General features: G+C 40.2%; 1 protein-coding gene across 10 annotated transcripts in view; it reads right to left on the bottom strand.

Moving 5' to 3' along the window:
* The window catches only part of LOC139995526 (uncharacterized), a 261227-nt gene that overhangs the window by 237399 nt on the left and 1801 nt on the right, over nt 1-22027 (bottom strand). For all 10 annotated transcript variants that reach the window (XM_072019115.1, XM_072019116.1, XM_072019111.1 and 7 more), the window contains exons 2-6: nt 21375-21501; nt 21156-21285; nt 20902-21066; nt 20618-20819; nt 20410-20534 (exon numbers count right to left, since the gene is read on the bottom strand). In XM_072019115.1, the coding sequence (XP_071875216.1) occupies nt 20410-20534; nt 20618-20819; nt 20902-21066; nt 21156-21285; nt 21375-21501 (749 nt within the window). The remainder of the gene's footprint in view (nt 1-20409; nt 20535-20617; nt 20820-20901; nt 21067-21155; nt 21286-21374; nt 21502-22027) is intronic.

The following is a 22027-nucleotide window of genomic DNA, read 5'->3' as shown; positions in this document are numbered from 1 at the left end:
GTGACTCGTAGACGGTCGATCCGGAGAACTGGTCGAGAGAACTGGTCTCGAGGAAGGATCGTGCGATCGATGCACGTCTAGAGGACGGAAAGAGAACAGGAACCGTGCTTTGAAGAATACACGAGGAAACCACCAACCGGCATCGCGAGGCCGCACTACCAGAGCCGTGCTCTGCGAACACTGCAACTGCTTCTTCCTCTTCGGCTTGCCGCTGCTCGCCGGCACATTTCGCGTGGCCGCGTGCGCTCTCTGCTTACTCGCGTGTCACCACGCACCGGTCGGACGGCTGCGCGAACGGTGCGTCCCTCTTCTTCGCCCGTGGCACGTTGGACGGACCACGTTCTTCGGCACCGCGAGCACGACGCACCATTCGGACCCAAACCCTCGATACACAACGACGCTCGCGAAGGTTCAGTATATTCCTTTCTTCTCTTCTTGCGCAGTTTTGTTTCTAAGTCGGTCTGTATTACACGGCCGCGAGGAAACCGCGTCGGATGAAGCGGACAACTACGATACGGAGATAGGGAAACAGGGAGAACTGAGGTAGGTAGATAGGTAGGTAGGTAGGTGGCAAGAGGAAGAGGCGTCGATGTACAGGATTTAAGATAGAAGAAGAACGAGAGAGACTGAACGAGGGAGGTGGAAAAAAGAAAGAACGCGAGAGAGGGGAAAGAAAGGTAGGGGGAATGAATAAAGAAACGGTTGGAACGGCTATGGACCAACCGGCCGGAGGATGGCACGAGCGTGCCAGAAGGGAAGAAAAGATCGAGAAGAAGAGAAGTCGCCCGGCTGACCCACAGTTCTACACCGGGTGTGCGTGAATGATATCGAGGGCTTGGGACGTGCCAGACGAGGACAAGGAACGGAGACGAGATACGTGACACACGCGCACGCAAGATGTACAGGGAGAAAAAGAGAGGCGACACCTCTCTTCTCTCCTCGGTGAAGAGGTCGACTGGAGATCGAGAAGAAAACCAACGATCCAGGCGAACCAACAACGGAGTGAGAAAAAAAGAAGGCTAAAAGAGAGAAGAGAAGGAGGAACGGGAATCTTGGAACAAGGTGCGCGCCACTGCGTCCGTCTACCGACGGCGACCGTGGAACGGCGAACTCTGTCGGTTCGTGCAGCCGGCGGCCAGCTGGTGCGCTCCAACACGCTACGAAGCCTGTCGTTCGCGGCCGAGCGCTCGCCTTCGGCAAACATCGGCTCCAAACAAAACTACAAACTTTGTCCGACGCCCCTTGCGTCGCCAGTCCCCTCGGAACACCGTAGGTACGCCGCGCCTGTTGCCGCGCTTGATCCCGCGTGCACAATATCACGCACCGGACCACCAGGGCCCAGCGTTTCCCTTGATCCAGCACTGTTCTCTCGTCTTCGTAACGTACAGTTCGCATGTAACCTACCGGAGGAGGATGATACGCGGATTCTCTTTCTCAAGAGGTTGATACTTGACTTTGTAGCACGTAGGATGTACGATCTATAGCTTATTCGATGTCGTTTAATCGTTCCATACTTCGAGAAGTTTGACGGTAATTGGAAGCTCAACATTAACGAGCTTCTGGAACGATCCGTGCGGATTCCGGAGCACGCGAACGAAAAGTTCCACTGTCCCGAATCCTTGTATTTAAAGCTTCCAAATTAAGATACACAATTCGACAGTCGACGAACTTTTTGCCTCCTTGTATCAGATCATCGATTGGTTGGGCGAAGATATTTTCCACGAGGACACTGTTTTGAAAATTCGTTGCTCTTCCGATCCTAAAGCGTTAAGTTAGCAACACAGCTAGAAACACGGTTACGTAAGCTTTTCTAAAAATTTCAGCGGATGATAGATTCGATTATTTTCGATTCGTTTAGTACACGCGGATTGAAAATAGCAGGCGATAACGAGGTTAACGCGACGAGCAAATAAAGTGGTTACTCTCGAAACCTTGATTGCCAACGTTGAAAAGTATTATAGAACGAGATGGACGACGCGTGCGGTATCTTTGCAAAGCGAGGATATACGATCGAAAGTCAGACCGATAGAGAACGGCCGTTGGTTTCTTCTTTTTCTTCCTCTTTTTCGGTCGTTTAATGACGTGATATCATGACTGTTATATCACGAACACCCTGCCGTAATAAGGTGTACGTTTCTACAGGCTGCTTGCAATTACGTTCGAGTTATTCGTGTTAACGCGTGCTCGATGTGGTGAAATTATTTAAATGCTTGTACCTGTTTGTTACCAGTTTACAATGTGGCGTTATTACAGCGTTATTCCTCGCTGCTACCTTCCAATGTCATACGTCTAGCGTGTCTCGATTATTCCACCAAAGAAATACTACTTATAGATTTCGTTCGATAGAATCGGAGCAGTGAGTTGCAATTTGTCTAACTCACGGATTAATGTGAAGGGAACATTAAAGGAAAAGCTTGTGCATGTGATAAGATAAAGATAATCCAGTTAATTTTGTGTAACAATATGGCCATAGAATATTTAAAATTCTACTCTTATCATTTATCGCTATCCATTAAACTAGCATCATACGATTTACTTTACTATCTATCGCGATTATAAATTCTTAGATGTTAGATCGTTGAAATTGGTCAACCAAGCTCATATCGCAATGTGTTAATGTGAATCATAGTAAATAAACATCGATAGAGCTGTCACGTGTTTACTTGAAACTAGATTCTTATTCGGGTTTCTGTGTCAAATAATGCGCACATTTAACTTGCATTTAAACAAATACAATAGCGAGGTTTCTCTCTAAGCTTCCTCGGAACTTGCCGATAGGAGGACCTCCCTCAACGCGTAGTCCCCAAGCCTCTCTTTTTTTAGATCATCGTACTCGCAACGTGGTACACGAACAAACAGACCAATAGAATACTCCGTTTCTATTTCATGAATATTAAAACACTTTCCAATTAAATCGAATCGTCTGTTGATTCACCGATGAACCATCGCAACACCGAGTAGCTGGCTCGATTAGCAAACAATGCGTTACAGTTACCATTCTCGTCCGGCTTGTTGTAGAAACGTTGTTACGGCTCCACTTTCAGGACTAATCAGTCCAACGATTATCCCTGCGAATCGTGTTATTCCGATTCCTTTGGCGAAAGGTTTCGCGAAAACGAATTCGTCCCAAGCTACTCGATTTTACAATGAAACATTAATCACGTGGCGATAATCTATTTGTCGGGCAAAAGAACGTACGGCAACGAAGAACTGCCAGGTACCGCCGAAAGGAAACCATGGTAAAATCATAAGAATCGAGTGACAAATTGACTGGCTGTGCACGTACGTTCAATAGAGGGAACGTCGGCTGACTTTTGACATTTCACTCGTTAACAACCGCGTGGCTTCCGCGGCATCGTCGGCGATCAATCACTTTGCGGGAGACGCGAAACTTTCGCGGAAAATATTTTTCGGAGATTTTTACTTTTCTTCGTCTTACGGGAGAGAATTATATAGATTATGCGTGGAACGTAGACGAGTTACAAAAACGAAGTTTCGAAAACGAAATTACAAGTTATTCCATATTTTTATAGAAGACACATTTTTTTTTTCTTTTATAGAAGAGCAACGAGTTATCGACCAATTGCACGTCAAAACCCATCTCTGCGATAGATCGCAAAAATCGTACTGAAAGAATATTACGATGATACTAGAATAATAAAAGAAATCAACATAAGAAGAGCTCGAAGGCACAATCAACGACTGGCGGAAATGAAACCTAAAGACTATTACGCATGACTAAATTGAAAAATAGTTTCATAAATAAATCGAACACCGTGCATATTCTGGTCTCGATATATTATCCAACGATGATTTTTTTGACGAAAGAAAATTTTTCAGCGAAACGTTCGAGTCAGTGAAGAGTAGGCACGTTGAAGAGACTCACGGCGGATACTAATTAAGGAAGTAGACACGCTATGTTGAATGTAGCACGTCTGCGACGATAAAAGGATAGCGGTGCATAAACGCCTCGGCTAATTACTCAAAAAAGATCCATTGTTATAGATTTGATTAGCCGCGCGTTTCTGTAAAACTGTAATACCACGTTGCTCGCTCGAGTAATCCAATTACCGATGCTCACGCCACTCCTGCAACTCATTCCGATTGATTTTTAATACGCGATAAGGATGTTCGTAAATCAGGACCGAGACCGCCGATGGAATTAATGGGATTCGTTTAGAAAAATAAAGAAGATCGTAAACAAAATTTCTCGTATGAAATTCAGATCTTTTTCTATTTGCATTTTCGGCCTTTTGTTTATCGTAACAGCGCACCATTGTTATTTTTGTGTGGGCTTTTACATGGACCCTCGACAAATTTCGTATGCACTCGAAAATGCGTGAAACACCTTTTGAATTATGCATGCACCTTTGTCTTGGTTAAATATTTTGAGCCAGAACGTGCATACGATTTTTAGCATTTTGTACGTAACAGAAGGTATTATGGTAGAAGCAGATAAAAATAACGTTGTAATAATGCAAATAGAGCGCTATCAAATCGTAAATTTATTGACGTCTTTTACTCGAGTATAAATTATTCAAACGATAATCTAATTGATCTTTCGAGAGACGTTACGTTGAATTTAACGGACAACCACGAACTTCGGTTCGCATGCAACTAAATTAATTCTAAACTAATTTTCACTGCTGCATATGTACTGTTTTTCTTAACACCTTAACCCGTTCTCTGCAAAATACCTTTTTTACCTTATACGAATTTTTGTCATTTCAGGCGTTTCGTCTTTTTATCACATTCTGTTTTGTATGTAATTAGTACCATTAGCAAAAAAAAAAAAAAAATAGGAAGCTATGAAAAAACACTTTTTTAGAATTCATAGAAAACTTAACGCTTACGTAAGTTATTAAATTTGCTTGCTCGAGTCTTCCAAAATGAAAAAAGGAAAAAACTAGGGAAGAAAAAAGAGAAAAACGAGCAAATAAAAGTATTACAAGGTGTCAATGGTGAGAATCGATATTTTATGGCTCGCCTTTGAGCGGATAACGAGGAAGCACGAATAGCCAGCATGCAGCGTGGAAGCGTTATCTTCGAAAGAATCCCAAGTTTTTCGCAAAGGAGACCACTTGTTTCCAGACAAAAGCTGGCTTCGTGCGAACGTTCGGCACAATGCAATCGACTGGCTGTCGTAAGTCGGAAACAGAATCCCGTAACGCAGAGGAGCGCAGCGAGTCGATGCGAGGTGACTTGGCGCAAAAGCACTTCGTGAACGAACGTGGGAAGTAGCACCCGGAAATGATTAGGGAACAATAATCTGACGTAGCGAATATGACGAAACGACCGTAATTTCGATGATAAAACGCATCGGCTGAAACATATTGCGCTCCATATTAACGCATCAGAGACAAATACCACGAGAATACTGATAATGGAGCTTGCAACAAATTACCCGCGCTAATGAGCGTTCCTTAAGAAGAGTTAAAGAAAAAAAGTTATGGCTTTTCATCGTGGAAACCGCATTAACCACGGCAAGTAATATAACAGTCGCATGCACTCGCGAAAGAAACTGTGTCAACATTTATTTCCTAAGAAACGAAAAGCGAACAAGATTAATATTCTTCGCCGTGTCTGCTGAATAAATTTGCAAAATAATAATATTCAACTAGGAACAACGTTTATACGTTTAGTCGCGTTGCTCGGTACAACTTCCTAATGAGAACACCACGAATTTTCCAAACGACCTAATACGATTATTACAATTTTCGAGAAGTAAAGGGAAAAGAGAAGGATCAGAGTCCGTGGCGCATCGATTCGTACCATTGAGCTATTAGCGAGCTACGTAACTCGCTCTAATCTCGGTCACGTGTACTCGCTATTTCCAGAACGAAACGCTCGCAGAACCAACAAGCTTCCCTTACCAGGCCGTATAAGCAGTGATAACGATAAACAAACTCTCTTTGGCTACTTGCTTAGCCAACAAAAAGAAAAGAATACGCGTACCGCGTTTCATCGCCGTGTCCGCGGCAGAAAGCACCGCGAATTTAACGAGAGCAGAGGAACGAAATCAATTGCGATCAATCTGACGTGCCAGGTGTGAAATTGCGAGAGCTCGGCTTCGGAAGCGGTGGCATTCTGACGTGGCTCGAACAGGAGCAAAACGAGAATGATAGGGGAACAAGTTGTGTATTCAATACGCGGTCTTGTTGTACACACCGTTCCATGAGATGCCGCGTGTTGTCGTTAAGCTGGGTTGCGGTGATAAATCAAGCCGCGATAGCAGGCCAGAAACGAACGATAGTCAAATAGTTAACGTGTTAACATAATCTGTGCATATACGTACCAGGCTAGGAAAAGTGTAACGAGAAAGCAGTCCGTTTACCTTAATCGTGGAACGAAATTGATGCTACGGAACGGGCAATTAATTATCGAAGGCTGGTCGGTCCGCATCGTTCGAGATAATTACGTCTACTAATAATTCGCTGTCGATGATAATTTCGTAAGACAAAGTCGTGAGCAACAGACGTTAATAGAAGCTGATTGCTCGTTGGAATAATTACGGAACGTAATTGGATAGAGTTCGAGAATAAAATCATGCGATTTTCTTGATAATCGACTGGTAATCCGTTGGCAATGGCATTACGTGATTTACCGGCTGCTGGCGTGTAACTTATTACGTATCGCCGCGACGGTCGACCAGGGAAGCTTTCCTCGTAGGTAAGCTTTACCACGAGTAATTACCCGCACAACTTATAGGAAAGGTGCGTGGTGTTTTCGATGCAAAATTTATACGTACATTACGAACACGCCTATCGTTTGTAACGTGGTTGAGGAAACTGACAAAGTCATTTTCATTATGGCGGGGCAACGTTGAATTCAGCTTTCGTCTCTGTGATTTATAACGACAATTCCGGCGTATGGTATCGGTGAGAGGAGCAAGATTAGTCCGGAGACGCCGATTAAGCTTTAACGTTAAAATACATCGTAATGCAAATAGATGCGGCATAAATACATTTAAACGCGTATTAAGATGTCGTTTTATTGGACAAACAATTTTTTATCGCGCGGATGACAGCGCAAAGACAAGAGTAAAGTGTTAGAATTTCCAGTCGAATAATTACAAGAGGTACTATAAATGTCCAACCGTACCGTACGAACGACCGTCCACGCGTCTTGCCGGTCATTTAGAAACTCTTAAGACGTCTCTTATCGCCTACAACAACCTACATAAATCACCAGGCAAACCGCGGACCTATTTAGATACAGCTAATCGCTGATCCTGAAAAATTCATGGGATACGTCTTCATACGTACACATCCAAACGGTATAGGATAACGTACCTTCGTTTCTTTGTCAACTTTGCTACAGTCAGAGATGCAACATTCGCCACGATCAACCAGGAAACCAGAAACGATTCGTTAAGCCATACGCGTAATACTAGTGCATCCAGTCGAAAAATCGTTCTCTGTATACCTGTTATCTTCGGTCACGGAACGAACGTGGGAGAGTTATATGACGATAACGATATCCACCGTACGCTTAGGTACCCTTTACAACGTTCAATACCACAATATATAACGGGTAAATGACAACCCGTCTGGCGGCTTATCGAACCGCGCAACGATAGTAAGCGATATTTGAAGTCGATACTGATAGTTACATATTTTCTATTACCTGAGAAATTCTAAGGGGTTGATAAGTTTTAGTTCGTTTCGTTCTGTGAAAGTACGATAACGACTTCTTTTCAAGATTCTTTTAGGAATATTATCTTGATTGTATATCTATACATCTCGGATGGTTTCAGAAAGAAAGAAATAGAATTCCCTTTGGAGCACTTATCAACGTCAATTCTCAATATCTAAATATCTGACGGATACGAATTTCAAATAATCGCGTTCTCATCGCTCGTAGATTTAGAAATTGAACCGACATGCAACTAGATCCGTAACTGTAAGCACCGAGTAGCAGCGACGAACATCCAATATTATAATGAGATTTCACTGGTTGTTCTAACTAGATCAGTGTGCCGATTATTTTTACGATCGAAACAACCGACAATTTATGGCAGACGACTACGCAATGACTATCAGAATCTCAGTCGAAAGCACTTGCGATTAAAGGAACATTTTACTGCATTAATGTCAACAAAAACCGACTAATGCCTAAAATTACAAAACCATCGGATCGTTAAATTAAACACCCGAAGAAGTCGCTTTAACTCTATTATGTTACGTTGATATTACCATATCATCCATTAATTCGTATTCTTTTTCACGAAAAAACGTAATACGCTTCCTCCTAATAAGAAACTCATCGAGGGGAAAAAAGGACAGAAAGGAACTGAAGCCCGTTCGTTCGAAGCCTATGTGTTAATTCGAAGTTTACTAGCCAAAGTTGCTCTTCGGTGTTTCCCTCGTCGTAAAAAAATGCTCTAATTAAATAAGACAGTTATAATCAGAAGAGGAGGTGAGAAGCAAGGTATATCCGGCCATGGGCGCGTTTAAAACGTAATTACTGATATTACGGGTACGCTGCTGTAATAGCGCCTCTTTTTTCACCTTCCGCTTCTACTATTTTATATTTCTACCAGAAAAAGCACATATATACGCGTAATAAACGATCAATTATATTCGGGAGGCGTTACGTAGCAAAGCAATGAAAAAGAAAAATCGTTTAAAACGGCACCTTTCGATTTTACTTCTAAGTTAGTACATATTTGCTCGCTTCGATACTTCCTCGTGAAAATCGAGTTTCAATTTTTTGCTGACGAAAAGAGCCACATAGATTCGTAGAAAAATTAAAATAGAGAAAAGCTCGTTTACGTAAAATCGCACCGCGTCCGATTATAGTAATTTCGGTCCTTTCCCTCGCGCTTCCTGTAGTCGCCAGAAAATACCTTTCTCTTCCGCGAGCCTCGAAAAACAACAAAATCAGTCGCAAGAGCCACGTGTCGTGGTGCGATCTTCCTCTCATGACGATAGTTTCAAACGATTCTTCTAATTCCATCGACCTTCGGCTTATACCATCAACTACCGGTTCGAGCAAGTACAGCAAGAAGAAATAAAAACATAAGACGAAGACGAAGAAGAAGAAGAAGAAGAAGAAGGAGCAGGGGAAGAAGGCGTTGTTTAACGCTTTCTCGTCTAGAACTTTTATGTGTGTTCGACACTGTCGGTCATCCGACTACGAAGTTGTAACGTTTAGGTACAAAACGGTGACTAGGAAACAAGGAAACGCGGAAGAGGCGTCTGAAATGGCCGTTCTAGGAACTCGCGAAGGGATACGTTGAACGGATAACTAGTCGACACGGTCGGTTCGACCGAAAAACGATCTCTATGGTAAATCAGGATGATTGATCGAACGTATACCAGACTTCCATGTAAACCGTGCATAATGATGTTCGCATAGGAAACTCGGCGTGTAGTCCTTTGCTGTCTAGTCACTTTCACGCGAGCCACGGATGCGACCTAACTAAAGCTCGCGGGGATTCTCCACTCCCCCATTTCTTTCTCTCTTACTTGCTCGACCGGCGAACACGTTCTGAAAAATTCCTGTCTGTGTGGTTCGTGTGTGGTAGGTAGCTGCGCGGGTGGTGTAGTCGAGCGTCCTTTCGGCGGTGCTTTGTTTCGTCCGGACCGAGGTCGACCAAGACCAGACCCACTTTATTTGTTCGTTGAGTCGAAGGACGAGGCATCGGGTTTCTTTAGAACTGCGTTCCACTCGATTGAAAAGAAATTGGAATTTCTTGAATATTTTATGCAGAGATTTTCAGTTGTTTCGTAATGATGAAAGTTATAAACAAATATTTCGAGTAGATTTCGAAAGAAAACATTGAACTTTCATTTTTCTACAATGCATTTTATCGATGTCATTGCGTTAACGGAGAACTTTTAAAACAGTTGTTATTTAATTGTAAATCAAATAAACAGTTGAAAATAAAAAGCTTGTTTACATCCACGCTCCATTTGATCGTTAAATTTCACTCTTCTCATCTTATTGATAAAGTTCTCCGACGTAAACATGTTCATTCGCAAAAAGATATTTCCTTCTTCGAGACAGGAAACCAATTAGCAAGCGAACGTTTATCTATCGTTTTATTTTCTTTTTCCCTTCATTTCAATAGAACCGCGATTAACAGTAACTTTATTGACGTAATAAAAAATGTATCGAACGATAAGCGTTACTCGACATCTGCCAATAAATTTAATCATTCAATTTACATTCCTTTATCTCCATTTTCTAAAAGATGAAAAAACCCATCTAACGAATAATTATTGTCTGTACTTCCATTTTCTAGTCGTGCTTGGAACGAACACAGTGAAAGGTACGATATTCCGGTAGACGCGTTTTTCGTTCGATTTACTACGATTCCAGCTGTACTTGATTACGCTCGGGAAACAATGTACGAACGGCGTGCTCCTGCGAAATTAATTTCTGCGATACAATTAACGCGTCTCTGTCGTTGGTTAATTAAGGTGCACTAAGGAAACGAGACCGCAAAAACATTCTCACGCGATGAGCAATCTCTTGGAACGTATATAATATTTAAACGAGAAGTCACGGAAACGAACAAACGTTTTCTAAACGTCCCAACGAATTGTGTTTAGCCAGGATTTCTAACCAACGTTAACGTTTAAAGAATGACAACTAGTTTCATCGGAAAAACGATGATCATCAGCGTGATTAAAGCACCATATCAAGTAGAAAGCGTTCCCTGTCGGTCCGCATCCCACATTTCATTTTTCACAGAGGTCCCTATTCTTTCAGTGGCGACGTAACTCTCTATGACCTACTGTAACATTCAAATAACATTTCACGGTGTGCCGTTGCGAGTACAGAACATCGTGGTTCCGTACGTCGAGTATCTTTTTTTTCAAACGGGATGCATACAATCGAGACGAGGAAATTTACGACACCGTGTACCATTCGTCGACGACGTTGGTTTCGTTCCTTTTCGATCCTTTTCGATGATCTCTTCTTCCCTATTGTCACCCACGTAGAGAAACCATTCGCCATCCCAGCTACCTGTTTCTCTCTCTCCCTCTCTCTCTCTCTCTCTTTCTGATTCTTCTGTTAGAATTTCTTCGCAACAAGCTCAGGGAAGCGCTTATACTCTCGCGAGCAGAGTTAACGCTGGCATTATAATAATGTGGCTGGAACAGGAAGCCGGCACAGTGTCTCTGAACCAACGCCGGTACACTGTTCGCAGCACGGTTTATTATAGCCTCAAATTGTTTCAATTGGTCTTACATGCGGGACTGGCTCTTCAACAAATTCCTCTCCGCGGCCATTGTTCCCCTCATGAGTCACTCTTATCTCTCAACTGCCTCCGTCTGAGTTACCTGATCGAACTTTCACTCGATCATAAGACAGACACCGTTGATAAATTCGCGGGTGATGTCCTTGTATCGAGAAACTCTTTGTCACACGAATCGACGTATTGTCTAGATCGAGAACGATTCGCGTGGTGATAAACGGCGACGATGCGACGGGGAGATTCATCGAGTCATGTTCGAGGGAAACGCGTCTCTTACGATTCTTACGGTTCTTACGATTCTGCTCTACCATACAGAGGGATATACAGGCTTTCTTCCAGCCGAGATTCTAGATGGTCGTGCGTTCAGATCTGAATCGTGGATTGTCACGGCGTGATAAGCGAAAAATTGACGAAGCCTCGAACGTAATTTTACGGTACGTTTCCGTGTCGCAAGCACCGCGTTGGGAGATCGGAGGACGTCGTTCGACTCGAATCACGCGATTGCGTCGATTCACGTCGAACGATGGTACATCTTACTAAATGTATGTTTAGCAGGCAAAAAAGGATTATTGAAACGTCGAAGAAATATCGACTCTTCGAACGCTCACTTAGGTACGGTAACGCTTACTTAAGTAGCTATTAAAAAATCGTAAGGCGAGAGGTTAAATCGTCGATGTCTATCCAGTCGAGAATCAGCATCTAGGAAACTTTCATCAAATTTACGTTCCAACAAGATATCAAAGTAATATACACATCGGAGAGTACTTGGACGAGTACGAAATAGAGTAGAAGGCGCGCAAAGACCCTCGAACAGTCCTTACGCAATCACCAGACGAGACCGGTCGTCAATCGAGACGAGCCCTAAAACTGCAGTCCCATAGCCAAACATCAGCCTATTAACTGCATTTGTACGACTGTCAGTTACTAAAGCTAGCGAAATGGAAGGGGAGGAGCAAGGTTCGTGGACCCAATTGAAGATCCTCCGACCCATTGGAAGACCCCACGATCTTGCATCGTGCCACCTTACAAAACGTTGATTCTAATCGCCTACACACGCGTCACGCCCGAATATGTCTAACAATAAATTCCATTGTCGGCAAACGTTGCTTAACCGAACATCGCCTATACGCTATGTTTGCGTAAACATTAACCTGCGCATCGGCTGCCGATTATGGCAATGATCGAACGAGAGGCCGGCCGGATAATTTAAACAAGAAAGAAACATCCCCTGATCGTTCACGGTGAGCAGCTCGTCCAAACACGTGGGCGTTGCAATTGCATCGATAGGACAACAAGAACATTACAAGAAGTCCTATGTACGTAAACGTGCGGTCAGCTACAGTGAGCATTATACTTCATTAGATACCAGTTTCGTCACGCTTTCACTCGAACTTGTCCAACAATGAGACGCTGAATTCAAAATGCATTTCGCCTGGATAGCGAGAGACATACGAATATACGGCAGGGGGAAAGTTGCAGTCGTGACTCGGTGACTTTCCACGATCTACATTGTCATTCGCTGGTCCAACGTGATAGGGACCGGTGATTCCTGGTGACCCTCTTGATTAGCAAAAGCAACGATTCTTGTCGTGCTTCGGTCTGGACATCGAGTTCGAGCCACTCGAACATGTTACCTCGAGAAGAGAGAGAGAGAGAGGGAGAAGGAGGGAATTGAAAATCTTTAAAGGTCGATCGCACTTGGAACTTTTCCTCGCTCCGTTGCAACACAATAGTCGATCGAACAATGGCATCGAGCACGCGACCGTTGTTTTTGCATCGAACGAAGACGGCGAGAAAAGATCGTTGGAAGTAGCTCCCGACTACCGTTATTACCGATACTCGTCGATTATTTTAATGCCAGCGTTATGTAACGTGCCCGTGATTCCTACCAGCTTCACGTGTTTGCAGACAATGCCATACCGTGACGAATCCAATTAAACTCTGACCCCGGTTGTCTAGCTCGATCGAACGAATGACAAACTTCCCGCGAACGTGAGTAACCCGTTCGATTCGTCGAACCGCGGATGATCGAGCGTTTGAAAACGTTTCAGATCGTTTGATGCCGTTTAACAACGTTTGACGGATGGATCCAAGGATCTGCGATCACGACTCGTCGATCTGCACAGTGATTCCAACCGACGTAGTAGCAGGATTACGGAACGAACAAATTTCCTGAAACATCTCTACGCTTCATCGGTGTTCGCTTTCCGTTTCATCCTCGTTACGCGCTACTGTAAGAAAGTTGTATCAAACGGTGACATTCGTCGACTAGGAGGTCAGTCGGTACGGTGGACAGGCTGACGCGCGACTTACGTGGCTGTTAACTAGTAATATTAATGACGCACGCTTCTCCACAACTTGGACGATACGTAGTCCAACGATGTTTCACAACTTCCAGGCTAATTAGAACAGATATCGCACTTTGTCATGGTCGGATCTCGTTCCGAATTAACGAGTACCGTTGTAAATGTTACTTGTTCCGTTGATATCGTAATAATAAAGTAAATCAGAGCAGATACTTTCTTATTCTCAGCTAGTAGTACACTTTCGAGCGTGATGACCAACAGAGGATCGTAGAATTAACTAAATTGTATTCGTTGTCTAACTTCATCTGCCTGTTTCTTATCTAGGTCGTGAGAAACTTATCTAACCGTAGCGTTTCTTAAAAAAAGCTTTGTACACATTGGATCATCGTGTATATTGTATATAAACAAGAGGAATTTATGGGAAAACGCTTAATCTCGCCACGAACGTTACGAGAATCAACGTATTTTTGCCTGCCTTCTTACAGGCGTCTTGGCTAATTAAAAGCGCAAGAAACGCTTATCCCGCGTTATAAGCCCCCATCATAAATTTCACTGGATGAGATACGACGAAAAATCTGCGCAATAATGCTTATGAAAACACTGATCGTCGCTTAGATTTTGCAATGCAAACGGGTCTATTTATTAAGGTACGTGAATGATTCCACGGAGAAACCGCTACGTGGCACGAAAATCATAGCAGTTACATTTCTGAACGAGCGTAACCTAAATCAAAAAGTCCGTACTCTCGTGTTCCATCAGAGAAATCGCGCGAACGAAAAAAGATTCCGTATGTTCCTTTTAAATACTGCAGTGAAAGCAAAACAGTCATAGACAAATGGAATTTATTGTTAGAAGCAGATTTTAATAACCGCTTTAACATAACGGTGCTACCATGAACATGATGAGAGATTGAAAATAAAACGAGAAGATGAAACGAGGAAAATATAATGAGATTTAGAGCAATATAGACTTTCTATCGGTAACATTCTTTTATACTCAATTTGAGAGTTTTGTAGTGCCTATACTCTTCCGATTCGTACGAAGAATGATAAGTCACATTTCTAGTATTTTATGGAAGAGCAAAGTCATAGAATCAACAAAAATGGTATTCTTCTATTTTTCTTCGTCATTTTCATATATTAAAAAGAAAAAAAAGCCATCATCGATCGAATAGCGTTCCCTGTTAGTCAGAAACGTTGTAGCGTACCAACTTGAAATAAATCCAGTAGTTCTTCTGTACTTCCTGCGCCATTAAAAACGTCATGATATTCCACTGAAATCTCTATAAAATCCGCGAACTCTCCTCGGTAGTTGAGGCTTGAAACAACATTCGGTGCCATCGCGATAAGGTGGAAGAAACATTCGGTTGGCGGGACTTTGAAAGTCGATGTAGATTAGAGTCGGTGGGCAGTGAGGGAGCAGGAAGAATAAATTGAACCGCAAAGGGTTAATTAAACGCATACGTGCATGACGCGCGCGAGCTGAAACTGGTTGATATCAGCGAGCTGGCTACGTTTCGGTGATAGTGACCCAGTAGCTGGAAGCGACGCGACGCGACATAACAATTCTGCTTCCAAAGTAGCGGTACCCATCGATGCCCGATGCTTCACCCTGCGGACACTTCACCGCTTCCCAGTAAACAATTAGACGTGACTTGCTCCAGATCCGTGGCAACTACCGTTGCTCGTCTCTCGATCATCCTTCACGATGCACAAAAATTCCCAGTGACTCGTGCCACCGGTCACCACATTACACGTGGTCGAGAGGTTCACTTGCTCGTTGATTTATCGATCCAGAGAAAGACAAGCTATAACGATTTCAAAAGTGGAAACTAACGAGTCATAGATAGATGCATAGGTTGTCCTTCTCGTTTGACTATTGTGGTTTTAAGTAAATGCAGGGTGGGGCAGTGTTCGACGTGTGGAAATGATCGATTGGAAAGAGTATGGAGATAGTTGAAAGCTTCAAGAACGATAAGTGTTGAGATCGATGTTCGATTCTTCGGTATGTAAAATTGCTGATTTTTAAACGTTAATGAGAGATATAGCGAATCGAATGGAAGAAAAATAAGAGAACGTTAGCTTCGGTTTCTCGTTGCAAAATGCTTATATTCGATCTTTTCTCCGCGCATACATAGTACAATGAATCGCAGTTCGATGTTACAATTCGTAGATCTTTTTATTTCATTCAAAGTTTCGTATCAATTTCAGGGTGTAAGAAATAACTGGAAGACAAGTATCGCGCGATTCTATGTCGTGGAATGAATATCGCATGGAAATTCAATCCTTCAGATTGCAGTACGAACTCAGCGAAGCATCAATGCTATCTGGGCATTCTAGTTGCATAGCAAAGTAAATAATCCGATCGACTTGCAACATGGTAATTTTTCGTTCAACGTCCCTCTATTGTCAAACCAAAAGCGAGCAGAACGACGCTTAATCAGATTATAATTATAATTCCTTCTCTTTCTATATATACTACATCGATATACGTTACGTTACAGTGGTTGGAGTCGTGAAAAACCTATGAATTTATAACGAAATAATGATGTTAAGTTGTAAATTGGGAAATATTTATTTCTTTGCAAATGTTTCTTAATACAGATCTTTGCGCGTTTAAATTTCGCCTAAGTGCATAAAAATCCGTCGATTTGGCGAAGTGTTATTTTAAAAAGAAATTTTTTACCGAGATACTGAAACGAGAAAATATAGTAAAAACTCAGAACATCGGTGAAAGCAAATATTATGTTATATTTTCGTTCGTTGAAATTCACGTTTATTTAAAAAATGCTGAACAATATTCCGCAGGTTTCGATAATATATCAGTGTGAAATACTTCTGATAACCAATTAATATTCTGGCAAATTAAATTGAGAGAAACGCAAACTTGAAGAAACATATTTCTTAAAGGTAACTCGGCGTAAACGTAAAAGATTAAATGCACGGCGTACCCATTGATTTAACGAACTGACGAGCGTATCGTTTCGAGGGAATCGTAGAATGAAGAAATAACGATTTACGATACGCAATTTCAACGGGTACAATAATAACGACACTTTCACGTCGTTTAGGCAAGTTACACGCGAACGAACGTGTAACTTGAAGTTCAATAAAACAAGAATCCTCATTGCGCGTTGCATAAACCTTTCAGCGACGCGTGTAAATAATAATGTAATATTGGTTCTTCCAACCGATACAAGCTGTAATTTATGCCAGGCGCGAAAAGGTTAAAAGATCACAGGAGATTTCATTTTGCGCGAGGTCAGCGATCGATTCCGCGGAATCGGAAGAAAGTAAAAGCATTTCTTGTCCTTCCACATGCGGACAAACAGCCAAATAGTATAACAATTTAGTAACTAAAAATTTTGAGGATTTTGAATAACAAAGATGTAGTTTTTTAAACAGATGAAGAAAGAAAAATCAAACTTTGTATTCCTTCAATTAGTAAGAAAAGAGTTCTGTTCAAAATATGTATATTCGGATAATAAACCATACAGCTGTTAAAGAAACGGAAGTTTGTCTATTGGATTCTAATTATAAAGGAAGCGAAGTTAAAGCGACATAATAATTATAATCTGAATAAGCCTATGAAAATTTATGCGAACATTATTCAACGGTGTATGTAGGTGCGGAATAACATTAGCAATCGTGCGAACGGATATAGACAATGAATGAAATCGTATGATTAATTACCCGATAATCATTACCATTTGCTGTAAAATTTACATTTGCAAACTTTCTACAACACACAATTCGGCAATTAAAAGAAACATATTATTAAACGTATCTACTAAATTTCAATATACAATATAATTATTACGATATAATTATTCAAATAAACTACCGCCATCTCAACCCACTTTAATTTTTAAACCTAATAAAAATTCGGTCGCTTCTGTCGATTTCTACACACTATGGATTCCTCCATGATGAAATTAAATACGTACATTCGTTAAATACTTCAACATTCATCAACATGATAGATACGATAAAATACACTTTATGTAGACTTCTACTCATCTTTCAATCGCTAATGTCAACTCGGTATCGGTCTTCAATTTTACACGATTCACGAGCATCAATGAGCATTCGTAACATATGTCCCCTAGGAGACACTCGAACGAAGAAGACTGGTCGAATAACGTTTAATTCCATCGAGAGGCACAAGTACCGCCGCCATCAATCTTCATCAGCATTTTGAAATTCTATCGATCGAACAATCCGAACGTGCAACGATACACAACGTAAAATAAATTATGCGTTCCCCTTACGTCAGATCCCCCCTTAGATCGTTCCCCTTAGATCATTATCGTACTTGTGGCACGTATTTCTCTTTTCCCTTTTTCCTTCTTTTCGTTCCGTCAATAGTACCTGCTCACGGCCTTAATACCGACTTTCATTTTATTTTCTCCATCGAATCGGAAAATCACGCGTATGATAGATTAATTGCTTTATCTGAAGATTCAATATCCACGTATCGCACCCGTACTACGATAGCCTCAGTGCGTTTAATGAACGACGTATGCGAAAGATTCCGAGTCGCGCGATAATTCTCGAAAAAATCAGCCCCTTTGCCGAGCGTGCACTTGAACAATAAGTTTCTAGAAATTAATTAACCATGAAGGCGCGAGTACTTTCACGATGATAAATGTTCCAGCACTGATTGGTGTTTACACTTCGAACGAATGTTCCGTGCTTTTATTTGCTAACGTAACGTTTTATTTGCAATCGTAAGACAAACTAAGATACCTGACAAACTTAAATCTTTTTTTTCTTTACTCTGATTTTATAAAATTCAATTTAACTCTATTCAACTCTCGATCGATACCTAGACAATTGAGAAAGATTTGAAACAAGTTGCTTAATTGCAAAGTACTTCGTTTTAATTTGTATTTTGTGCGTCATAAAGATCATACTATCATTTATCGCGTAAAATATTGAATATCGATAAAAGTTGAGACTTCACGATTTACAGAGTTAAAAATTGATCTGGATGTTTGTATCGAACGTAATAGCAGCTTTAACTGTAACACTACGGACAGAGGATTGCGTAACGTAGAAGCTAGTCAACGTTTGTGAAGCACGTTTCAACCTTGACTATTTTTTTACACGCGTAACTCGGAGATAATTTATAGAATGATAGTAAGATACACAATGTTCGAAACAACGAATTTTCTATTTCATAGCTGAGATTGAAGATTCTATGGAATTTGCTTATAGTTAACATGGCATGTGGCTTTGATAGGGAGCAACGAACCGGGGCATAAACAAATTTATTCGCGCCAGCTTACAGAGCTAAATTTAAAGTTATTCGATGGACGCTTTCGTTCGATTTTATCGATCGAAAGAGTAAAACGAGACAGGATAATCGTGTTAAAATTTCAAAAACATGATACGCATTCGCTGTTATCTACAAATCTAATTAATTATCTTCTAATTTGTAAAAATTCAATTAGAAAGATAATAATTTTAACGATGAAGAAATTCTTGTATTTTTTGCGCAAAACAAATTGCAACATAAAAAGTATGCTTGGTTCTCGTAAATTAAATTCTTTCGAAACAATTTTAAACATTTTTAAGGATACATAAAAGTACGTGTTTTGAAACAGAAAAAAATTCAATTAAACAGAAGTAACTTTTACTGTTCGTGTTATCAAGATTCTCTTGCATCTGAGAACGAAAGCTACTTCCACGTTGAATTAAGGATTAGTTAGTTAAAAATTCATATCTTATTTTAATTTCGACATTTACAGTATCTTATTATTACAATATCGTAATAAGGTTTCGCATACAATTTCTTGCACTACTCTACAACTTACGTTTAGAATGAAGTAGTCTTATATTGCATCGAATAATATTTAATACTAATCCTACCTGATTCAAAATATTGCTAATAATTACGACTCATTCTCGAAATAACATAGGTGATTAAACTGAAAAATCGAAAACAGAAAATCATAAATATGTTTGCAATCATGATTGTGAAATACAGCGGGATGTGAATGAAATAAGGCAGATTCGACTATCTTTCTACACAATATGTAGCCAGTAAAAAAATTCAAAAATTCACACACTCGCAGCATCATCACGTTACAGTGCACAATACTGTAGTTATGCATACATTCACGAGGTCCAGTACGTATCATGTTTTGTGTTGGGATGCAATTAAGGGGGGAGGAAAGGAACGAAAGAAGAAGATAGAAAACACGGTAGAAAGATACGGAACTAACACGAGTCGAGTTCCCGACGCCCACCTGATCATACAGTACAGAGTCGACAGAGAATCGTGCTGAAACTAAACGTGCGTCGACTATCGTCTCGCCATGACAAAAGTAAAACTTGCTCCATTATTTCTGGCTGAAATTACGCAATTACTGACAAGAAATCACAACGAAAATTCCAGGTATTAACCATCGATTAATTTCGTCGTGATAGCTTCAAAAATGGCCTTCGATCGCTTTTTAAGTTGCTTTTGATATATTCACGCCTGTTACGTATATTTCAAGCATGCCGAACGTAATTATTTACTATTACCAACGTTTATCCCATACGCCTCTTTAAGTGTGCGTTGTCGACTGTTTCCGTTAACAATAAAGAGATATATCCGGCTCACAAACGGAAACGGCATACATATTTGTATTATTGATTTAGCACGTTAATGACTCGTATAATATCTAAACGCGTCGCTTGTATTCCGTTTGTCCAAATATACTAGTAACTCTAATTCAACGGTTTCATCACGGTTTAATAAATTCTATTTTTATTCAATTTAGTATACAAAATTTTTATCGACGTTTTCAACGAATATATATATATATATTATTAAAGATATATTACTCGATGCAATGTAACTGCTTTATATACTATAAAAAATTACTATTTTTATGTCACTCACCATATGCTCCACTGCTTTTTCCTCGAGCTCTGCTAACGTCCAGTCTACGTGAAAGCTCAAAGGCTGAAGGCGGGATTCCATTTCACGAAGCCATTTCCTCAAACACTTTACTTCATGCTCGAAATCTATAATGTAAATTTTCATTTAAATATTTTGAATTCACAGATGAAATTATAATTAATGAACTTCCTATTTTGAAATATTTTACCTGCCGATATATCCTGTTGATTAGATACAGGCCGCTCAACAGGTGCCATAATTTGTTCAACTAATTCCCATTTTGCATTTAAGTGGTCAACACGCCACGCCACTTCATCTTTCAAAGCAGGGGCACGTGACACTAGTTTTCCAGCCTGATCGTTAAATAACTTTCTTCTATATGCCCTACGTCGCAGCTCCTCCATGTGAGCCTTAAATTTATATTTTACAATAATTTAATTTTTTAAAAGATAAACAATTTAGCACAGCATGCTATACTTAAATGATACATACCGCACGCAGACTTTTATCTAATAAATTTTCTTCTTTGCAATAAACCAATTCTTGAAGAACCCTTAGCCATGAATATAACTCTGAAAATTGACTACTAACTTCTTTCAAACTCCATGACTGCGTAGATACATCAGTCTCGTCCCATGTTAATTCACCATTAGCTTCCTATTAATGACACATTAAAACATAATATAGCATAAGTCATATATGCTTTATGTCTAATTACATTATAAATATCTAAATCAAGTACATACTCTACAACTATCTATCAAATTAGTATCCATAATATAATCATAGTTAGAACGTATTGCTGCCCAAAACTCATCTTTGCTATCTTCACGATTTGTCCACAAACGTTGATTGTGAAGTTGCTTTGGATCTTTCCTGTAATACAAATAAATTATTAAATGTAATACAAATAATATGAACTGTATAAAATATTAACTATAGGAAATATAAAAGATTATACAAACCTCTTCTTTGTGAGACTGTTGTATGGCCTTTCTATCGCTACCCCAGCTTGGCCATGTTTTTCTAAACCATGGCCCAGCGGTTGTAGCGAAGATAAGGAAAAACTTATCTTCATGGCTTTGCAGTGGTCTGTAATTTTCAAACAGAAAGAGCATGTATTCACATTTATTGTATATAAACTATGAGAATTAAAGAATAATAACCATCAAACATAAAATTCTAGAGTTACATTTCATTTATGGACACTTCACTATTAAAGTGATACGTCTTTAACCTTAAAGATATAAGAATTAAGGTGCATAAAACAAGTTATAGCGCATATATTTACTATTTATACTTTATATACATTATAAACATAAGACAAAATCAAGAATACTAAACTTAATAATATATTTCAAATGTCAATAAACATCTACAGTTGCAATTACATGCCTACTTTACTGACACTATTCTAAATCATTATGATACTGGGGAAAGTTTAATGAATGTAATATATCAAACATTTTCATATATTCTCCTTTATTTGTAAATATGAAAATAGTTATGCCCAGTTATAACTAAATTTACAAAGAAACAACGAAAGAATCAAAAATATAACCTTTAGACTATTATTTATAAAGATACTTTTCTCTATTTCAAAACTGTCAAATGTCTT

The sequence above is a fragment of the Bombus fervidus genome, chromosome 16, assembly GCF_041682495.2.
Source record: "Bombus fervidus isolate BK054 chromosome 16, iyBomFerv1, whole genome shotgun sequence".
In the NCBI taxonomy this organism is placed as follows: domain Eukaryota; kingdom Metazoa; phylum Arthropoda; class Insecta; order Hymenoptera; family Apidae; genus Bombus; species Bombus fervidus.
Note: the sequence above shows the minus strand (reverse complement) of the source record. Positions and strands in the feature narration are given on the sequence as shown.